General features: G+C 41.1%; 1 protein-coding gene across 1 annotated transcript in view; it reads left to right on the top strand.

Moving 5' to 3' along the window:
* Nucleotides 1-12,590, top strand: part of LOC149222267 (uncharacterized) — a 187,357-nt gene extending 174,767 nt beyond the window's left edge. The window contains exon 4 of the mRNA XM_089387554.1: nucleotides 12,084-12,590. Within this exon, the coding sequence (XP_089243680.1) occupies nucleotides 12,084-12,590 (507 nt within the window). The remainder of the gene's footprint in view (nucleotides 1-12,083) is intronic.
* Nucleotides 12,591-18,948: the final 6,358 nt, after the last annotated feature.

The raw sequence follows: 18,948 nt of genomic DNA, 5'->3' as shown, positions 1-18,948 counted from the left end.
TCACTTGCAGAGTCATAAGCTTGCCTTCGATATTTCCTATGACTATGTAAGGTTCCTCCAGCCAGGGCTTTAATTGCACCTTCAGCACTACTTCCTTTTGTAGCGCTATGTCCACTTGTTCCTTCAGTTGCTTGGCTTCCTACAGCTTAGCTAGCCTCTGTGTCAGCACGACAGTTCATGTTGTGCCCTTAACTTCATCATAGAACTTTTGTAGCTTGCACGCTTCCGTCTCTAGCCTATGGATGTTTGGGACCTCCTGCAAGCTAGTTAGGACCTCAAACGATTGCTTGAACAACTATGTGCAGTTTGCTATTGCACTCTCCACTGCTTCGATTGCTTCTGTGACAGCGGCCACCCACTGTTCCTTTACCTCTGGTGATGTTGAAGGTTGGGCTCTCAACTGGAGCTCTGTAATATGTAGGTTTAGATTCAATTGAACCTATGCCATCTATGTCTGAGTGTTGCACACCCCTATGGTGAATTTGTGGATGCGGACCTCGATTGGCTCCTCCTCCGGAATGGACAACTCTGGGACCATTCTACATGCGTCCTCCATGACCTGCATGATCTTCCTGCTTTGGTTGGTCACCTCGACCTTAGCGGTGATGGAAGAATTTATCTGTAGGGCCATGTGTTCATTGTTTATCCATTGTTTGCTGATCACGTAGAGGGCGTAGTGCTCATAGGCCCTTAGCTCTACAATTAATCCATCCTGCAAGAGGTGGAGTGCCTCGTATGGAAGCGCTGCTAGGTTCAGTCCAACTCCCTTCAAGGCGCTGACACTGGATCTATCAACCTCATTTTTCATGGTCAGTGCTCCATTCGATAGCACTATCAAACTAGAAGCCTCCGTGTGGAGCATATCGGCAGCGTCTGAAGTGCTGATGGCCAAGCAGGTAGACACCATACCAGCCTACAATGCGTGGGTCTGCAACTCTTACAACCTAGTTTGGATGGCCCCTAGGATGATTTGTTGGTGCTTTTCAAATTGTTGCAGGGCCTCTGTGGGGACATCTCTGACTGTGAAACCAATGTCATATAAGTCACCCTCCATCAATGTGATAGGGTCCAGTGAGGTCTTGGTCGCCTTGGATTTCTTTCTAGACCCTCCCTTCTGCAGCTCTCTTAGGTGCTTAATGCGAGGAGACGTCTCCCGAGGGTTTGCGCTATGCTACTCTATGTCCTCCTCTTTAGTCTCAGGTGAAGGCGACCGCGCGCCTTTGTTAGAGCCCCACTCTGTGCCACTTGTCTATTTTCCTGCCTCATTTCTTACCTGCTCCTCCTGGGCCTTCTCAGCAGCCTCCTTTTTCCTATTTTTGACCAATTACACCATCTTCATCTTAGCCTCCTCCTTCTTCTTCTATGCAACAGACTTACTTCCACCCACCACCAAGTCCATGGTAGTGTGCCACTCTACCGACCATTTATCGAGCACCGTATCAATGGTATCATCTATGGCCAGATACGGCAAATCGTACCACTTTTGCGCAAGGTCCTTATGTGCCCTGATTGATATTCGATGGAAATCAACTTTAAATTTGGCATAGCTTTGTAGGTTAGCGTATACCATGGGTGAAAATCATAGATTTTGATTGATGGCCATTCTGATATTTATTTCCATCAAGATCCAAAAGATCTTGTTGTCCCGAACTCGCTCCACATCCTTGGTCGCCCATAGTGAAGCATACTTTACTGCTTTAGAAAGGTCTGGAGCTACTGAAGGGAACTGGCTCTCATCTTGTAGCTCCCACGCTACCAGCACAATTGACAACAAGAGCCATGCGTAGTGGAAGGTATTGCTTTGCTCTTGCACTTCACGGCAATTCACCAAGAACTCTCCGCGAAGGTAGTCTGACTAGTTAAACTAGACTCCTTTTGTGCACTATTGTGCGAGTGTGACGACAGGCACCAGCACCTCATCGGCGCGACACTTCCGCATCACCTTCCCTCCAAGGATCTACATTGCTACCTTCACGGTAGGGTCATAAATGCTGGAGATAGTATACCCACATGGCTTCTTCACCAGCTTGAATTTCTCCTTCATTGATTCTGTGAACGCCTGCTCGCCACCCTTGCCTCCAAAGATCATAGCTAGATTTTCACCTATATATGGGAGGTGCATTATTCGGTGGATTAACATATCTGTGATGGGTATCAACTCCTCCAACCACAGACACCCATCATGCACCAAGCACAACAGCTTCTTGATGACCAAAACTATCACCGGGGTGCAATTATAGGTGTAGCACCCAGAGCAGGTTCAACAATCCTACCTTTTCTACCCCATTGAGCCACCTCCACACTCTAAGGCAGTCATTATTGTATTTTTGTCTATGATGTGGTGCATTAGCTGCTTAGTTGCTAGGTGTGGAAACTTCTTGTGGTACACCAAGTCCCAGTCTTCAAGATTTAGTATCAGCACTCGGGTCAAGCGCGAACTGTCGAAAGTAATTTCATCTGATAGCAAAGGGTTTTGCAGGGGAGTCTTACTCTCATCAATTTCCTTTGGGACCTTGGACTTAGGCTTGCATAGAGGGACATACTCCAGCAACAGTGTAATAGGGTCCACACCCTTGGTTTCAACATCCTCTACTTCCACTACCACATCCTCATCGCCCATCGGGATGTCTTCGATATCCTCCTCCTCTGCTTCTAGGTTTATAACGTTGCCTTTCTCCTAGGCAATGGGCTTTGGTGGGTTTGTCTTTGGTGATGCACACATTGGTATGGCAGGCTTCTTGCCCTTCTTGTCCTTCATGGTCTCCTTGGTTGGGGTTGGATTTGGTCTCGATGTTCTCGGCGATTTAGGGACCTCCGCCAATACTTCGGCCACTTCCGGAGCAGTTACTTCTAGAGAAGCTACTTTGACCTCCATATCGATTTCTTGCACATTCTCCTCGGCTGCCACTTCTTCGGTGTTCATAGCTTCTACATGTGTTGACATGATGCTATTCACTGGTTCTTGTGTCTCCTTTGACAATTGTTCAAATGTCGGACTCACTATCAAAACTTGAAAGAATTCACAGTTCACGTGCACCTGAGAGCGCAACAACTCAATTCTCAAAATGCCAAGTTTTTTTTGCTGGGTAGCTACTTTTAATTTATAGGGAATTTCGAATTCAAATGCAACCGTTCCCCCTAAAATTGGTTCATTAATGCTGGATTGGTGGCAAATTTTCAAGGATTTAAGCCATAAATTTCGTCATAAATGTCGGTCGCCCACTCCATTTGGCCTCACTTTTGCCATATTTTCATGAACAGTGACTCTAACTGTCACTTTCTGGCCGACCTGCATGATTTCTCCCTGGGTAGTGCAGCTCCCTCCGTGCTGTTGCGGACCCAGTGACACTTCCTTGCTTTGCACGATCTTCCAATCGCGTAGCTCCCCAACCCGAGTAGTGTAGTTTATAGTCTCGTGCCTCCTTTCAACTCCCTGGAGCACTAAGACTGTGCTACCTTCATTTGATCACATGGTCGAACTGCCAGTGTATGGCTTCAAGCGACTGCCATTCACCTTTCCTAGGAAGGGTTCTCCATTCAATTTGACCAGGTGTACCGCTTCTCCATCGGTAATTTCCTTAATGATGTAGGGCCCTAACTAGTGCATCCTAAATTTCCCTGGAAATTTATCAAACTTACTATAATATAGCAAAACCAAGTCATTTACCTTAAATGTGTGTAGCTTAATGTGTCGATCATGCCGTGCCTTTTCGCACTGCTTTTGGACTTGCTGGTGAAATCCAAGTAAAAATCTTTCTTCCTCCAGTTCATCTAGCTGGGTGAGCCTTTCCTCTAGGGCTCCATGATCTATCATACTTGTGAGCACTGTTGTACGTAAGCTAGGCATGATATACTTCATAGGCATTACCGGTTCCACACCATAGACAAGCCTAAAAGGGGTTTGTCCAGTCAACCTTTTGCATGTCATTCGATAAGCCCACAGTACTGCAGGTATGCATAGGTCCCAATCACTTCACTAAGCATTGCAAACCTTGGTCAACATGTTTTTCAGCACTTTGTTGAAGGCTTCCACCATCCCATTATCATGTGGGTGATAAGGCATACTCTTCTGGTGGTATACCTGAAATTCCTCCGTCAGCGCATTGATCGTGTCATTCAGGAAGTGCATACCACAATTAGTCATAAAGATATTTGGACAACCAAATCACATCAGCACATGCTCAAATAGGAACTTCATAGTAGTTGCGCCCGTGAATCCTTCACTAGCTACGCTTCTGCCCAACAAGTCAAATACTCTATTACAGTGATAATGTACCTTGCTCCCATCTTTTCTTGTGGCTGAATGGGTCCTGCAAAATCTATTGCCCACTTCTCGAATGGTTGCAATGTCATTTTTGGATTCAAATGCATCTCATCCTCCGTGATGGTCTGCTAGTCCTTTGACACACATCACACGCCTTGCAATATGCTTTTGAGTCCTAATGAAGGGTTGATCACCACAACCATGCACATATAATCTTCTGCATAGTTGCTCTCCTTGCATAATGGCCTCCCGTGGCGCCCCCATGTGTCTGTGAGGATGCTACATCTTTTGAACTCAGGTACATACCGTCGTAATATCTCATCAGTCCCCATCTTGTACAGATGCCCAACAATGACAGAGAAATCTGCCGCATGCACCAGTAATTCCTTCTTTTGTTGGAAATTGTATCCTTTTGGTGCAGTTTCTGTTGTTAGGAAGTGTAATAAATCCTTGAAATGACCATCCGCGATACGCACTACAAATTGCTACACATCAGGCAAACCTTCTTCCAAGATAGTAGGTTGCTTCCCTGTTTCGATGCGCGACATATGGTCTGGTCCCACGTTCAATCGTCCAGGCTTCACAACCACTTCAAAATCATACTCCTGGAACAATAAGAGCCACCTGCAGATTCTCCCCCCCAACACAAGCTTATTGATGAAGCACTTCAATGTGGAGTGATCCATATACATCTTAAAATGGAATCCCATTAAGTAGTGCCTATACTTCTGGAGCGCATACACCATAGCCAGCCCTTCGTGCTCGGTGGTGGAATAATTCTTCTCTGCTTTGGATAATCTTCAGCTTGCGACCGTGATAAGATGGTCCAAGCCTTCTCTACCAGCTTGTGTTAGTACTTCTCCCATCACTAAACATGACGCGTCGACATGCACATGAAACTCCTTCTTCCAGTTCGGGAAGACTAGAATCGGTGTGGTGACCATCTTTTCTTTCAATATACCAAATCTCTTCTTACAATCATCGTTCATCAGAATGTGACATCCTTCTTCAACAATTTATCCATGGCATAGTAATCTAGGCATAGCCTTTGATAAACTTCCTGCAGTATCCTGTATGTCCCAGGGTAACATACAACTACTTCACACTCCTTGGAACTTCCAAGTTCAATATCAACACTATCTTCGTGGGATCTACCATCAATCCTTGTCTGCAAACCACATGCCCCAACAGGTTCCCAAAAGGAACACAAAACAAACACTTCTTGAGATTAAGCATGATCTGGTATCTTTGATAGGTATCCAACATCAGGCACAAGCTTGCTACATGGCATTTAACGAGCCCAAATACAGTCTAGTCATCAAAATATACCTCCAGGAACTTATGAATAAATTTTTTTAATTATTTTAACACGGCAACAACTACATGCGAGAATATCGCAGACACATTCTTCAACCTAAACAACACCATGGTGTACTGAAAGCAACCCCATTCAGTCATGAATGTTGTCTTGCTCCTATCCTCCGGCGTGATTTTGATCTGGTGGTACCCAAAGAACCCATCAGTGAAGGAATATGCTTCCTCGCCACCTATATTGTCCAACACTTCATCAGTGAATGGAGTCGGGAAAGGATCATGTACACAAGCGTCATTCAGCTTCCTGAGATCCACGCATATCCTTATTTCATCTTTCTGATTCTTTTCCCATACCACCATTAGACTTACCCAGTCAGATTCATCCATAAGCTCAATGAAGCCTGCCGCGAGCATCTTATCTAGCTCTAAGTGGACCTTCTCCTTATATTTTGGATTGAGACGGTAAGGCCTTTGCTTAACTGGCTTCACGTTAGGTTTCAACATGATCTTCATCATTCCTAGTTCCTCGATTATCCCTTTCAGATCCGTAAGCTTGGTAGGGAATAAATCCTGGTATTTAGGGAGCAATTCAGCGACCTTATCTATAGTCGCATCATCCCAGTAGTCTCCAATCTTCACGAATTTGGGCTCTACCTTAGTACCAATGTTTACTTGTTTCGTTTTCAATGACACGATTATATTAGGGTTCTCAATCTATGGCTCTTCAACCTCGCGGTGGCTTTTGATTTCTGGAATGTTAATCTTCCGCGGATCCTCATCCTCTTCTTCAGTAGTTACATTATAACATTCTAGCATTTGACTCAGTTGAGTATCCCACTCCAGTTGAATCAGGTCTAAAGGATCCTACAGTATCCTAAAGATTGTTTCTTTTACCTCTTGTAGCGCTTCATCAATACTGTCAAACTCGTCCTCAAAACTGAATGTCAGCATGAACCCTTCGTGCAGGATATCCTATCCGCCTGTCCCATGGCAGAAATCTATTTCTATGTACCAATTCATTGGGACAACATCCAGGGTATGACAGAACAAGTGTACCCATTCAGGTTGGGGCTTTTCTCCATAAGCCTGGGCCCATTTGGCCAAATGTGCGCGCGAATCATCCTACCCATCATACTTGTCTGTCATTCACATCTTCGGCTTCTCAAAGCGAGTTCTGATCATCCTCCTACATTCGCGCCAATCATCAAATCTTCCCTTGTGTGTACCCCACCATCTTGTGAGCGTAGTGCGCAGTTCCTAGTCTAATGCCTGGAAGCACTACTTTTCTGGTACCTCCCTTTCAAATGCATCCAAAAATATATCTACCTCATTCAAACCATCATAAATAGGCAAATTTATTACTTCTAACGACGCACAGTGCAGTGATTGGGCCATCATGTTTCAATTCAGTGTAGTTACTTCATGTAACAGATTCTGCGAGCATTTTATTTCTTCATTGGAGTCTGAAGTGCAGGAACTCTCATGATCCCAAGTAATCCGTCCATCCGTGGTGGGATTCACCCAATATTGGTCTCGCACTGTTATCTTATAGACATAGTCGATATCATCATCACTTGCATAATCACGGACTGGTTCTGCATAGCGCGATCCTTTAGTTAGATCTAGGGGTATTATTACGTGCATCGATTTCTTCTTGAAGATCATCTTCCACTTCTTTATATTGATTACCCCATTCATATCATTAGCCTAGTCAATTCCCAGGAGTGTAGGATAGGGATTGTTGTCATCCACTATCTCTATTACTTCAAATTTAGCTAGCACGCTCACTCCCTCAATATCCACAGTCACCCCCTGTAGCCACCCCATGGGGATGATCTTCTGCTGATTCACCATCCTTAGCTGAATCAGAGACCATTGTAGTGCAATTATCCCCATTCACTCCCAAGTCTACTTCGGTAGGACATCCACATCTAACCCCAAGTTTAAAATAACCTGATTCATTTCATACTCTCCTATCTGCACGGTTAGTCTCATATTCAATCCTGTCCTTATTTTATGCTTGCCAATCTTTCATACTATGCGTGGCTCACCCAGTGCAGTTCCAATTCATATATTGATGAGCTCTTGTAATCCTTTCACAACCTTACTATCGCGTAGTAACTTCATACAGGTCTCCAGGAAAATTGCGAGCATAGAGGAGTCCATCTCCTGCTCAGGCTTATCCTTGCTTCCTAAGGTGGAGGCCTCAGTGAAGCTCTTCTTAGCTTCCATGAAGGTTTCGTGTGCGTGCTCCAAATTGAACTTAGCCTCCTTTACCAGAGCTTTTTGAACCCATTTACTATCTTATGTCTATTTCCCTTTGTCATCTCCTATTGTGATTCCACTTTTGAGCACTATATTTACATTTGGATCATCTTCACGCAGCTCAGACCTCATCATCTACAGGTTCTGAGTCGGCAGAGGTGGTAGTGCCCCTTTGTCACATATCCTAGCTATTAGCGTAGGACAATCTTCCATTTTATGATCAAACAACGTGCAATACTTGCATGACGGACACGTTGGATTAGTGCAATCATAGGCATGGTGTCCTAGTCCTCCGCAATTGTAGCAAATCAATTTTCCTCAACCTCTACCAGGTCCTCCTCCACCTCAGCCTCTTCTGCACCCTTGAAATCTTGTCCACTCCATCCCTACACTCTGGTCAAGGGGTTGTGTTTCGGCTTGAACCCTATAGGTGGGAGTTCTATCCATCATCAATTCATAGCTCCTGCAAGTACACTCATCATGTCCTACCGACCTACAAAAGCTGTAGAACAACTATTGTGTTTCCTGTAAAAACTTCTGTAACAAGTGACAATTATCTGTGGCATGTTTTTCGGCTACCTGACGGATAGCACACCACAATGCAGGTCCCACGGTAGGTCCTACTTGAGCTTCTGGCATTAAAGGCATCATTCCTCCTCCTGCAATATAGTTTACAAAGACCATGCAATGGTCTTTGTCATGACCCTTACTCTTGCACTTAAAGCACCATACCTCCTCGTGCACCTCTGGTTGAACTGTCCTATCCTGCTTCAGACTTTTCATTTCAAGGCACATATTCTTCTACTGCAGATGGATCTGCTGAACTCCTGGATTTGGATCTTGCATCAAATTTTCATGTAGTCTCATGGAAATCTCCAAGTCCTCTGCCTGAGTTGTTATCTTCTGTTGTGACAGTGCACTTCTTAAGTGTGGTAGTAGTAAAGATACAAACCACTCGCGATGTTGTCCATCTACCAAATACATGTTGGCTTCATGGATTGTACACTTCAACCTCTAATCTAGTTTCCAAGGCATCTCACCTGGTTGCATCGCAATTTCTTTGAATCACACAATCAACTGCGCCTCAAATTTACGCCTACTGACTTATGTATTCAGTGTTGCTTGGATGTTTGCCACTCCAACATTCAGATTATCATTAGACTACTTAATATTCTAGGTTAGCGCATGATCTTCCAGAGCACTACCCAGTGTCACCTTCTTTATATGATTGTCTGTAACACCTTGAGCTTCCCATACAACCCTTACAACGAAATAGAATTGGTTCGGGTTGCCATTTCCTAAGCCTTTGAACAAAGGCAGCTTCACTATATTTTCCATACTGAACTGTGGTGGAGGTGGGGGTGGTATGGGTGAAGTTGGAGGTGATGGTGGTGAAGTTGGAGGTGGTGTGGGTGGAGGTGGTATTCGCTAGAATCCTTGTCTTATTAACTCAATAGCACTTCGTGGAGAAACCTTCGCTATTTCTTCCTCATCACCTCATGGAGGAGAAATCAATGGACTATTTTCCGGACTCTTTTTCCCTTTGTTCTTGTAAGTTTTTCTGCTTCGTGTAGTCCCAAACATCAAGGTAGTTGCATAACCTGTTTTTCACACAATAGCATTTTAATCCAGGTATTCAAGGATTTTACGTAATTACCTCGTAGTCCTTTGAAAAAGCGCCGCTCCACCTCGTTGTAGCTAACCGAGGTATCAACCGTGAATTCAGTCACAAATCCTCCTATGATGTGATCGAGCCAATGATCGACAATGCAAGAGATCTTATCCTCCGATGCTTCCAACCTTCGCACTAGCTCTGAGGTCCACGCAATAGGACCGTCAAGTTTCCACCTTCCTTGGTTATCTTCTAGCTTTGCGATCCACTCGTATATCTCAATAGGGAAGGAGCATAAAAAGATCTCGTAGATATATGTATATAGGTATCTGTCCAACCACTATTCCTTTGTTAGTCACGGGTTCCTGTTCACCTGTGCTATGAATTCGTGGATCTTCCTATCCAACTAGTCTTCGATCTCCTTCCTAGTTGGATTCCAGTGATACAACATCACACATCTCTTATGCAAATTCCGGTCCCGCAACAGAACCATTTTTTGGATTGAGAGGGTGTGACCCAGGTTCAACGTTAATTAGCCATACAAATCCCTACACTACTAGCCCTTTTGGCATCAGCTCACGGAGCACGGACCGAAGTCTCACCCAAAGCAGTATGGGGGGATTTTGGAACCAAGTTTCCACACCCTAAGATGGTTGTGATGTCATTTGATTCCTTCTATCCCTACCTTCATGCAGGTTGCTTCTTCCTATGGCTTACAAGATGAACCCTCTATTTCATTCTTCTGTAACATCGTGAAAGGGTATGGTCAACCTTCACGTAGCCCTAACCTACTGCTCAGGTACTTTCATGCTACTATGGCAGCATGCCATGCAGATTCCCCAATTAATCTAGGTTATTTTCTTATCTCATCAAATACTTAAAGTTAACACCACGTAAGTAGATATTCGTAATTACATTCAATTATTCAATGTTTCATTCATTTGTGCATCATATAAGCATAATAAAGGAAATTCATACATAATACATCCAAACACATCAACAAAACAAAGACACATAAATTGCATAATATCTCCTTTTATTAATATCTTCCAAGTGTTACAACTTCTGTCTACTCTGTGCACACAGCTGTAGGGGTCTACGCACTCAATTTTCGACTTCTACCCTAGGCCTCTACGCACTCAACTATAGAGCCTCTATCTATGCTACAACCCAAGACTTAGACTTCTTGCTCCAAAGCTATGACTCTATTACCTCATGTGTCTCTCTATCCCCTAGAGCTTAGCTCTTTTTATACAATCCCATGGTCCATGGACCATGGGTAGATCTCTTACAGCTGACTTTACTTTAAAAAACTAAGGGCGGAGTACCTTTTTTGACACATAACACCTTCACACTCCATAACCACAAAATGCAGAGTCTTTAGAATTATATTACAAAAATTGCCTTAAACATGGGCTTTTAGCCCCAAAACTACCCTTGGGGGATCTCGCTCCCAGTAATTTTCTTTAATGATCATTGTGTCTATGAGAACTACTTATCTAGATAAATAACAATTATTTCCTTTCTTTTGTGTGCCTCTCCTAGGATAGTACTATTACTTTTCCTATAGATACTCACTCTTACTTCCCTCTTGTGAAGGTCTCCTTTTACACATTGAAATTGGTGTATTGCAATCTCAACTTGTTATTTTCAAAGGTTATGTGCATACTCTCTTATTTGATTCATTGTAGCCAAGAAAAATCTTAGATTTATGGTGGTTGGACCGATACTCCTGATGGGGCTCCTACTCCCAACGATGTGAGCTCTAGTTGGGACTTAACATCAGGGAGACCTCCTTGGTTGAAGGATTTCCAACACCATCAATAGTTTTGTTGAAACATATTATTTTATTGTATCACTTGTATATGGTTGAAAGAAACCCATAAAGAAGATATAAAATATTGTAAGAGAGAACTTCCTCTGCTAATGTGTGAAATGAAAAAGTATCTACCTCTAGCATTTTTTAATGCACAAGAACACTACCTCATACACCAAGTTGAGGAGATTGAATTGTGTGGACCTATACACACAAGGTCAATGTGGATGGTGGAGATGCACTTGAAATAATTGAAGGATTTGGCTAGACAAAGACCACACCCTAGGGTTATATGCTGGAGGGATATATGGTATATCCATCCATGGTGTATATTAGTGAGTATATTCCTAAATTGGTAGAAAACATGCATGTGGGTCACATTTGGTATGTGAACTCCATCAAAAAAATTGGAGTCACCTATCGGGGAAAGGTAGAATGAGAAAAGTGGGAGGTAATTAATTATTTAGGATTTATAATACATATAGCCTTTAATTTTTGTGTATATCATACTTATTTAATTTTTACGCCGTAAGGCGTTTCCCTCTGAAATGAACTCCCCCAAATGCCCTTCTGTCCTAATCATAGCCGTTAGATCTTTTGTTAGATGATTGAACAAAAATCAGCCATCTAATTTAATAAAAAAATGTTTTAAAACATTAAAATATCCTTAAAAAAAACTCCGCTCGACATCTGTGCGCTTTTTACAGAGGAGTTACAGGTAGAGTCCATTTGAATTCTTAGTGGAGTTTATGGCAATGAACAATGCTCTCTGCTCCACATCTATCCGCTTTTTACGCATGAGTTCTAGGTAGAGTCCATTTGAATTGGGGATCAATACCCGTCTCATAACAAAGAAGACCTTAAACCTTTTGAATCCCTTCAGAGTGAATCCCAATCTACATGAGAATGCTGACCTATCAGGCCCTTTTTTGTTCTGCATAGCATTTGGGCTTTGCCAGCTTCTAGCAGGAAAGCTTCACTTCGGCGTAATTTTGGGTTGGATGACAGTCGCTTCCCTGTTCCTCTATTTTGTGTTCAATATGTTGGCAGGGAGAAATGGTAACTTGGATCTGTACAGATGTCTGAGCTTGGTGGGCTACTGTATGCTGCCAATGGTGATTTTCTCGGCATCTGCGCTTTTTATCCCACCTCAAGGACTTGTCATGTTTGTCATGGCGGCATTGACCATGCTTTGGTGCACAAGAGCTTGCAGCAGTTTATTGATTGTCTTGGCATCTCATGGTGATGAACAACAAGGCTTGGTGGCGTATGCTTGCAGCTTGATTTACATTCTTTTCTCTCTCCTGGTGATTTTCTGAAAGGTATTTTTTTTCATTGGCACAGATCTTTTGTAGTAATTGTTTGGAGTGGGAACAGGCGGAGAAAAATTCAACTGCATTCGTGGGCTTTGGAAACAAATCCATCGTCAAGCTTTTGTAATGTTGTATGGAATATTTTCTTAAAAACGAAGCAAGAATTACGTTAATTTTTTAAAATCTTAACAGAATTTCTATTGTCTTTATGGTATTCTTTTTGATCCATTGGCTTAATTTAATTTGATTTGTAGGCATTCTTTCTTTTGTTAACATAGATCTGTAATTCTAGACAAAGCAGGGGAGAGTTTTCTTCAACAAACTGCTTGCTAGCATCAGATAGATTTGACGTTAGAACTGTATTGATTATATTTCCTTGTCTCTTGTAGTATTTCTATGTATGGTTATGCCATATGGTATGTAAGTTTCTTGATGCAGCGTGGCAAAACTACTCTACATGGTAATATTTTGGACTTGTGTGAATGGCACACAGATCTATTGCATTATTTTGCTTTGTCGGGGTGTGTGCTGAAAAGTTGAGTATGATTTTCATCTGCAATGTTACTAATGGCACTTAGTTTTCATATGTGTTATGTCATGATTGCACATGAAAAGTGAGAAAATTGCTGCAAAAATTTAGTTGCTGGTGGAGTTTAAATGCCACACTTGTTTGTCCTTAGAAAAATAATCAGGGGTTATTTTACAACTATTTCTTTAGTCGACAAACAAGGATGTTATTAATATATAGAATAAAGCACTTAGCGTTGATTTTCAGTCACAAAATTATGGGGCTTTAGTTTAGATCTTGGATCCCAGTTTTGCAGTTCAGAAATAAAATATTCCCGGGCCATATCTGTGTTTGCAGTGGTTCAAAGGACAGATAAGGGGAAACCAAAAAACAGGTGTGATTTTCATATCATCATATTCTACCAGATTTATCTATTAAAGTTCCCTATTGGTGTGTTTATCAGCTAGGCTTCTCCAAGAAAAAAGTACTAAGATGAACTGGATTACTTAAGCTAAGCTTTTCCTAAATATTGCTAACTAACAGGTATTAGGAAATAAAAGTCTATAACCAGATTCAATGTTGGAGGGAGGAGTCACTGGTGTGGTGCTGCCTTTCCCAGGTTCCAGCTTTCCATCTCCATTGAATCCACAACTTGGTGACTCATCCCCAGAGAACAGTTGATCCCCACCTTGGCCAAAATGTACTTTTTCATAATCCTTGTATCTTCTATGACGAGTTCAATGGATTGGGGCATGGTCTACATTCCCTCGTGAGCTGCTTGTTGTGAAACCCCTCCCCTGTAAGAGCAACTTCGTTAGTCATCTACATCAACATCAGCATTTCTGTTATCATGTCAATCAATAGTCTTCCCTACACCCACCTCCTCACCCAATCAGCTTTCCTTTGCGTTCTCATATCTAAGAAGGAGATGTGATGTTATAATTAATGTGCCTTCACCTGTCTTGTTGTTATAGGTGATGTGGCCGCCCCTTGTGGATTGATGTTTGCACTGCCACCTGTCCTGCCTTTGCTGTCATTAATTGCTCCATTTGGTACATCTCTTTGAGGCTTGCATGGGGCTGCCTCATTCTCTCCATGATTGGCTGACCTCTCTCACGAACTCTATAATTGTGTGGTAGTGTTTACATTTCTCTATCTTACACCCCATAGTTTGCAAGTGTTATTCTCCCCAATTGCCCTTGGTGATGAGGTTATCTAATAACTGTAGAAGTTTTCTGATACTTCTAGTTCTTATACTTGGGAGGTTGATGAATCTCTATTGTCCATGTTTTAAAGCAACCTTGTTAGGGGAAAGTGATTTTGGAAGTTTCTTGAACAAAGAACTATTCTGTGCAAGTCAAACTCCTTGTGTTGGAACTTATAAATTGAGCAAATTGTTGGAGGAAGCCAAATTAAGGAACCTTAAGGGTTCAATATCTTTATAGATTGCATCAATAGGGATTTCAATATATTTACTCCAGGGTCAGATACGTTGTGAGATTAAAATCGCCAAGTCCTAGGTTATGTGCTTGTTGAGGTTTAGTATACTGTTTTCTTTGCCCAACCTCAGAGATGTCTTCATGGATATGTTTTCCCAACTCCACTTATTCATGCCTTGTGCACAAGCTTTTAATTTTTTGCTGCACCAAGAGTAGCAAGGTGCATCTACAGTCCAATATGATAGAGATGTTGTCACATTTTTCATGTGGGCAATGCTTACATGTTGGCTTCAAAAAAGATATAATATTTATAACAAATAATAGTAAAGACTTAGCCAAATGTATATACAAAAATAAATAAAAATATTTCTCTCCCCCCCTCTCTCTATATATATAAGTGATTTGATATGTACATCTAATATTAAATGGCTATATAAAGAGATAAAAGAGAGACCCAGATTTACACATAAATAGAAATACTGCAGCTATGATATTTACATAGAAATATTGCGACCCCTTTCTTCATCTGTACCTAGATCCATCTCATGATCCAAAAATTTACATCTCAAAAGATTTGATTCCTCTTGATACTTAATATATCCTAAGTTAAGATAGGTCTACACTAATATATGCATTTTTTGTGTTTTTTGCAACCTTATTTCATGATTTAACTTTAAAGACCAGCCAGACCATTTGCCATCATCATCCCTTGTATTTGCCTTGTGTCAGCCTTTGTTGGATAGTTTCCTCATGCAACCTTTCATCATAATCCTTTGGTCTACCTTCCATCTCTTTTGAGTTCTTCAAATCTCCTCTTGCTAATTGGTTTTCCATTTTTAGCACTCATTTCAATAAGTAAAAATTTCACTGTAGATTAAACCATCTCTTTGCTGATTTGTTTTCTATTTTAGTGCTCATTTCAGTAAGTCAAAAAATTCATTGTTTATTAAGCTTAAGTGCAAGCTTTTTTTGTTGCAGAGCCCTTCGAACTTGCAACCATCATGATTAAAAAAAGCATGATCTATTCCATATGGTATGAAGTATTCAATTATGCAGGGGGAACTCTCCTCCAAGTTTTAGGCGTGTTTTGTTGAATTAAGGCTAATTTTGTACTACCCATTATTGCTAGATAATGTCAATTATGTTTTTCTCTGTACAGATGAAGTAAAATAAATTATAGAAATGTGGTTAAAGTAGGCTGTGACCTACATTAAAGTTTGGGGAATCTCAGTTCATTTTTAATGTAGCTAATCCTGACTTAATATTGCAGTGTGAAGCCAAAATTTCCTAGATGGATTGCTAATTCAACCTAACTGAAGTAACTTACCAGTGCAAAATGGCTCCTAGTCTTAGGAGTTAAACATCGAGCAACAAGCTTGACAAAGTTGATGAAATCTTATATAAAAACAAGAAAGATCACTCGATATTGTTGTTTAACTCTTATGCATTTTGGAGTTGTGTTCTTGGTCTATAAAATTTATTTTCAGGTTCACCAATATATATGGAAAATATGTTGTCACTGTTGAATATGATAGTTGGCTGTACTACAATATCTATTGGATGCCATAGTTATGAGAGTCAGACATGGTGAGGTCAAAGATTATTACTCGGCTAGAACTTGGTCTTTAACTTGGCAAAATTCTTGGCTCAAACTTGGCCTTTGACCTGGTGAACTACTTGGCTGAATAAATAATGCATAAAACATTTATCAATGTAAATACATACAATTAGACACCACATATGTAAGTTTGCTGACTTATATCACTGTTCACATGTAATGGTTCAAATAGGAGAAATTACAGCGAGATACATAAACTACAAACTATAAACATAAAATACATTAACAATAATGCTTGAAATGGTCTCCAATGTCCAAAAACACTTCAAACTATAAAGTAATAAAGACATACTATGTCAGGGGACTTGACCCATGAAAAATATTTATCAATGTAAATACAAAAAATTAGACACCACATATGCAAGTTTATTGACTTATATTACATGTATTGGTGTAAGTAGGAAAAATTACATCGAGATACATAAACTATAAACTATGAACATAAAATATATTAACAATAATGTTTGAAATGGTCTCCAAAGTCCAAAAAAGCTTCAAACTATAAACTAGTAAGGGCATACTATGTCACGGGTCATGACTCATGATTCATCAAGATCATCAACACAGGTTGCATCCTTAGGAATGTCCTCTGGTGAGGACCAACTTTTGTATCTGTTGTACTTCTCCCTTAAGGGGGTTATCTCAGAAGGTCCAATACTTGATTCATGCACTTCCGGAAATTATGGGACCCCAAGCCCATCCAAATAAAGTTGTCCCCTAGAAAATATGTTGGATGACTCTCTGAGTCTCCACAATCCAATTTGAGGACTGATCAGTCTCCTCCAAGACTATGGGGTCCACATGAGAAGTATTGTTCAACCAATTGCCCCCTTGAATTGAACACTGTATTGCACAAATTGATTCATCCAACAAATTTTGTTCCAAACTTTTACTCTTCTTTGCGTGAATGCACTCAAACACTGAAAAGTGTTACGTGTTTCGTTGTTGATTTGGATTAAAAACCTTTGCAACTTAGGGCAATGACTTGCAAATTGGTTCCACAAATAAGCTGCCAGAAGACAAAGTTCCAACAAATGAGTCAATCTAAGTTTCAGATTATAAAGTATAGAAGAGTTAAAATAAATAACTTAAAAAAAAAAAAAAAATGCACATCTTGTTCATTTTTTTCTCGTTACACCGTAAGGTGTTTCCCTCTGAAATGAACTCCCCCAAATGCCCTTCTGTCCTAATCGTGGCCGTTAGATCTTTTGTTAGACGCTTGAACAAAAATCAGCCGTCTAAATTAATAAAAAAATGTTTTAAAACATTAAAATACCCTTAAAAAAACTACGCTCGACATCTGTGCACTTTTTACAGAGGAGTTACAGGTAGAGTCCATTTGAATTATTAGTGGAGTTTATGGAAATGAACAATGCTCTCCACTCCACATCTGTGTGCTTTTTACGCAGGAGTTCCAGGTAGAGTCCATTTGAATTCTTAGTGGAGTTTATGGCAATGAACAATGCTCTCCACTCCACATCTGTGTGCTTTTTACGCAGGAGTTCCAGGTAGAGTCCGTTTGAATTCTTCATGGAGGTTATGGCGATGAACAATGACGACACCAGAATGATCACAAGGAGAGAATTGTAGCGAAAGGAGCTCAGAGCAATGTGGCGCCAATGACCTAATGTCAATGGGAGCAGGCCCAGGGTTGTGGTGTTGCAGAGCTTCAAACCACCAATGTCGGAATGCCCGAGACATCAATTTCAGCAGCAACAACTGTCCAAGGCCACTGCGAGCATCAGAGGCCAGGGTAGGAAGCGGGGCATGCCTAGGACTGGGGATTGTGAGAAAATTGTTGTAGCAGCAACCGAAGGCCACTGGGAGCTCTAGATGCCAAGGCAGAAAGCGGGGTAGGAAGCCTCGCGTTGTGGCCTGTGGAATTGCAGTGCTTAAACCCACTAATGTACCAATGTCGAAATGCGAGAAACATCAAATGCAGTAGCAACAAGAGTCCAAGGCCACTGGGAGCACCAGAGGCCAGGGTAAGAAGCGGGGCAGGAAGCCCCGGACTATGTTACATGAGGGCATTGATGGTGGTGTGAAGAAGAGAGGGTGGAAACGCAATGTCAAAGAGGAGCAGGAAGAAATTGGGGCAGAATTTGGGGTTTTGAAATTAATAAATGCGGGTAAAGAAGATGATGTTAATTGACGAGGATCGCAATAAGGAAGCAACCAATGGCTTTTTTGAGTACAGTGCATCGGTTTCGAACACAGAGCCTAAACAACCTGCACCATTGAATTTAAGCAATGAGGGGTTAAATATTACCCCAACTCCTGATGTTTTCAAGGTTAAGAATACCAAGAATTTTGTCAGAAAAATGCAGATGGGGGTGGATAGTATATTCCATCATAGGAGAATAAAATGAAGGCAACATCACAATATTCCAGCATAGGGGAATAAAATGAAGGCAACATCATAGAACACTGTGAATATGAATTTCCATCACTGTAAAAGAAATGACAAAGGCAGAGTGGTCTATTGCTCCAAATGTCCAAAGAAGTATTGTCTTATCTGCATTCGAAAATAATATTGAGAAGGTATATATATATATATATATATATATATATATATATATATATATATATATATATATATATATATATATATATATATATATATATATATATATATATATATATATATATATATATATATATTTTTGTTCTTTCTAATGGTTTTTCTTTCCATTTCTATACATGTATAGAGGGCCATTGCGCTTACTTACGGTAACTAAGATTTTGCCTATTATGGCAGGTCAAGCCTTATGTTTCCAAGCCACCACAGGTGAGAAAGTT

This window comes from Pinus tabuliformis, chromosome Q, assembly GCF_031772625.1.
Source record: "Pinus tabuliformis cultivar Carrire ecotype Pingquan chromosome Q, CPIR1, whole genome shotgun sequence".
Taxonomy (NCBI): Eukaryota; Viridiplantae; Streptophyta; class Pinopsida; order Pinales; family Pinaceae; genus Pinus; species Pinus tabuliformis.
This window is presented reverse-complemented; position numbering and strand designations above follow the sequence as displayed.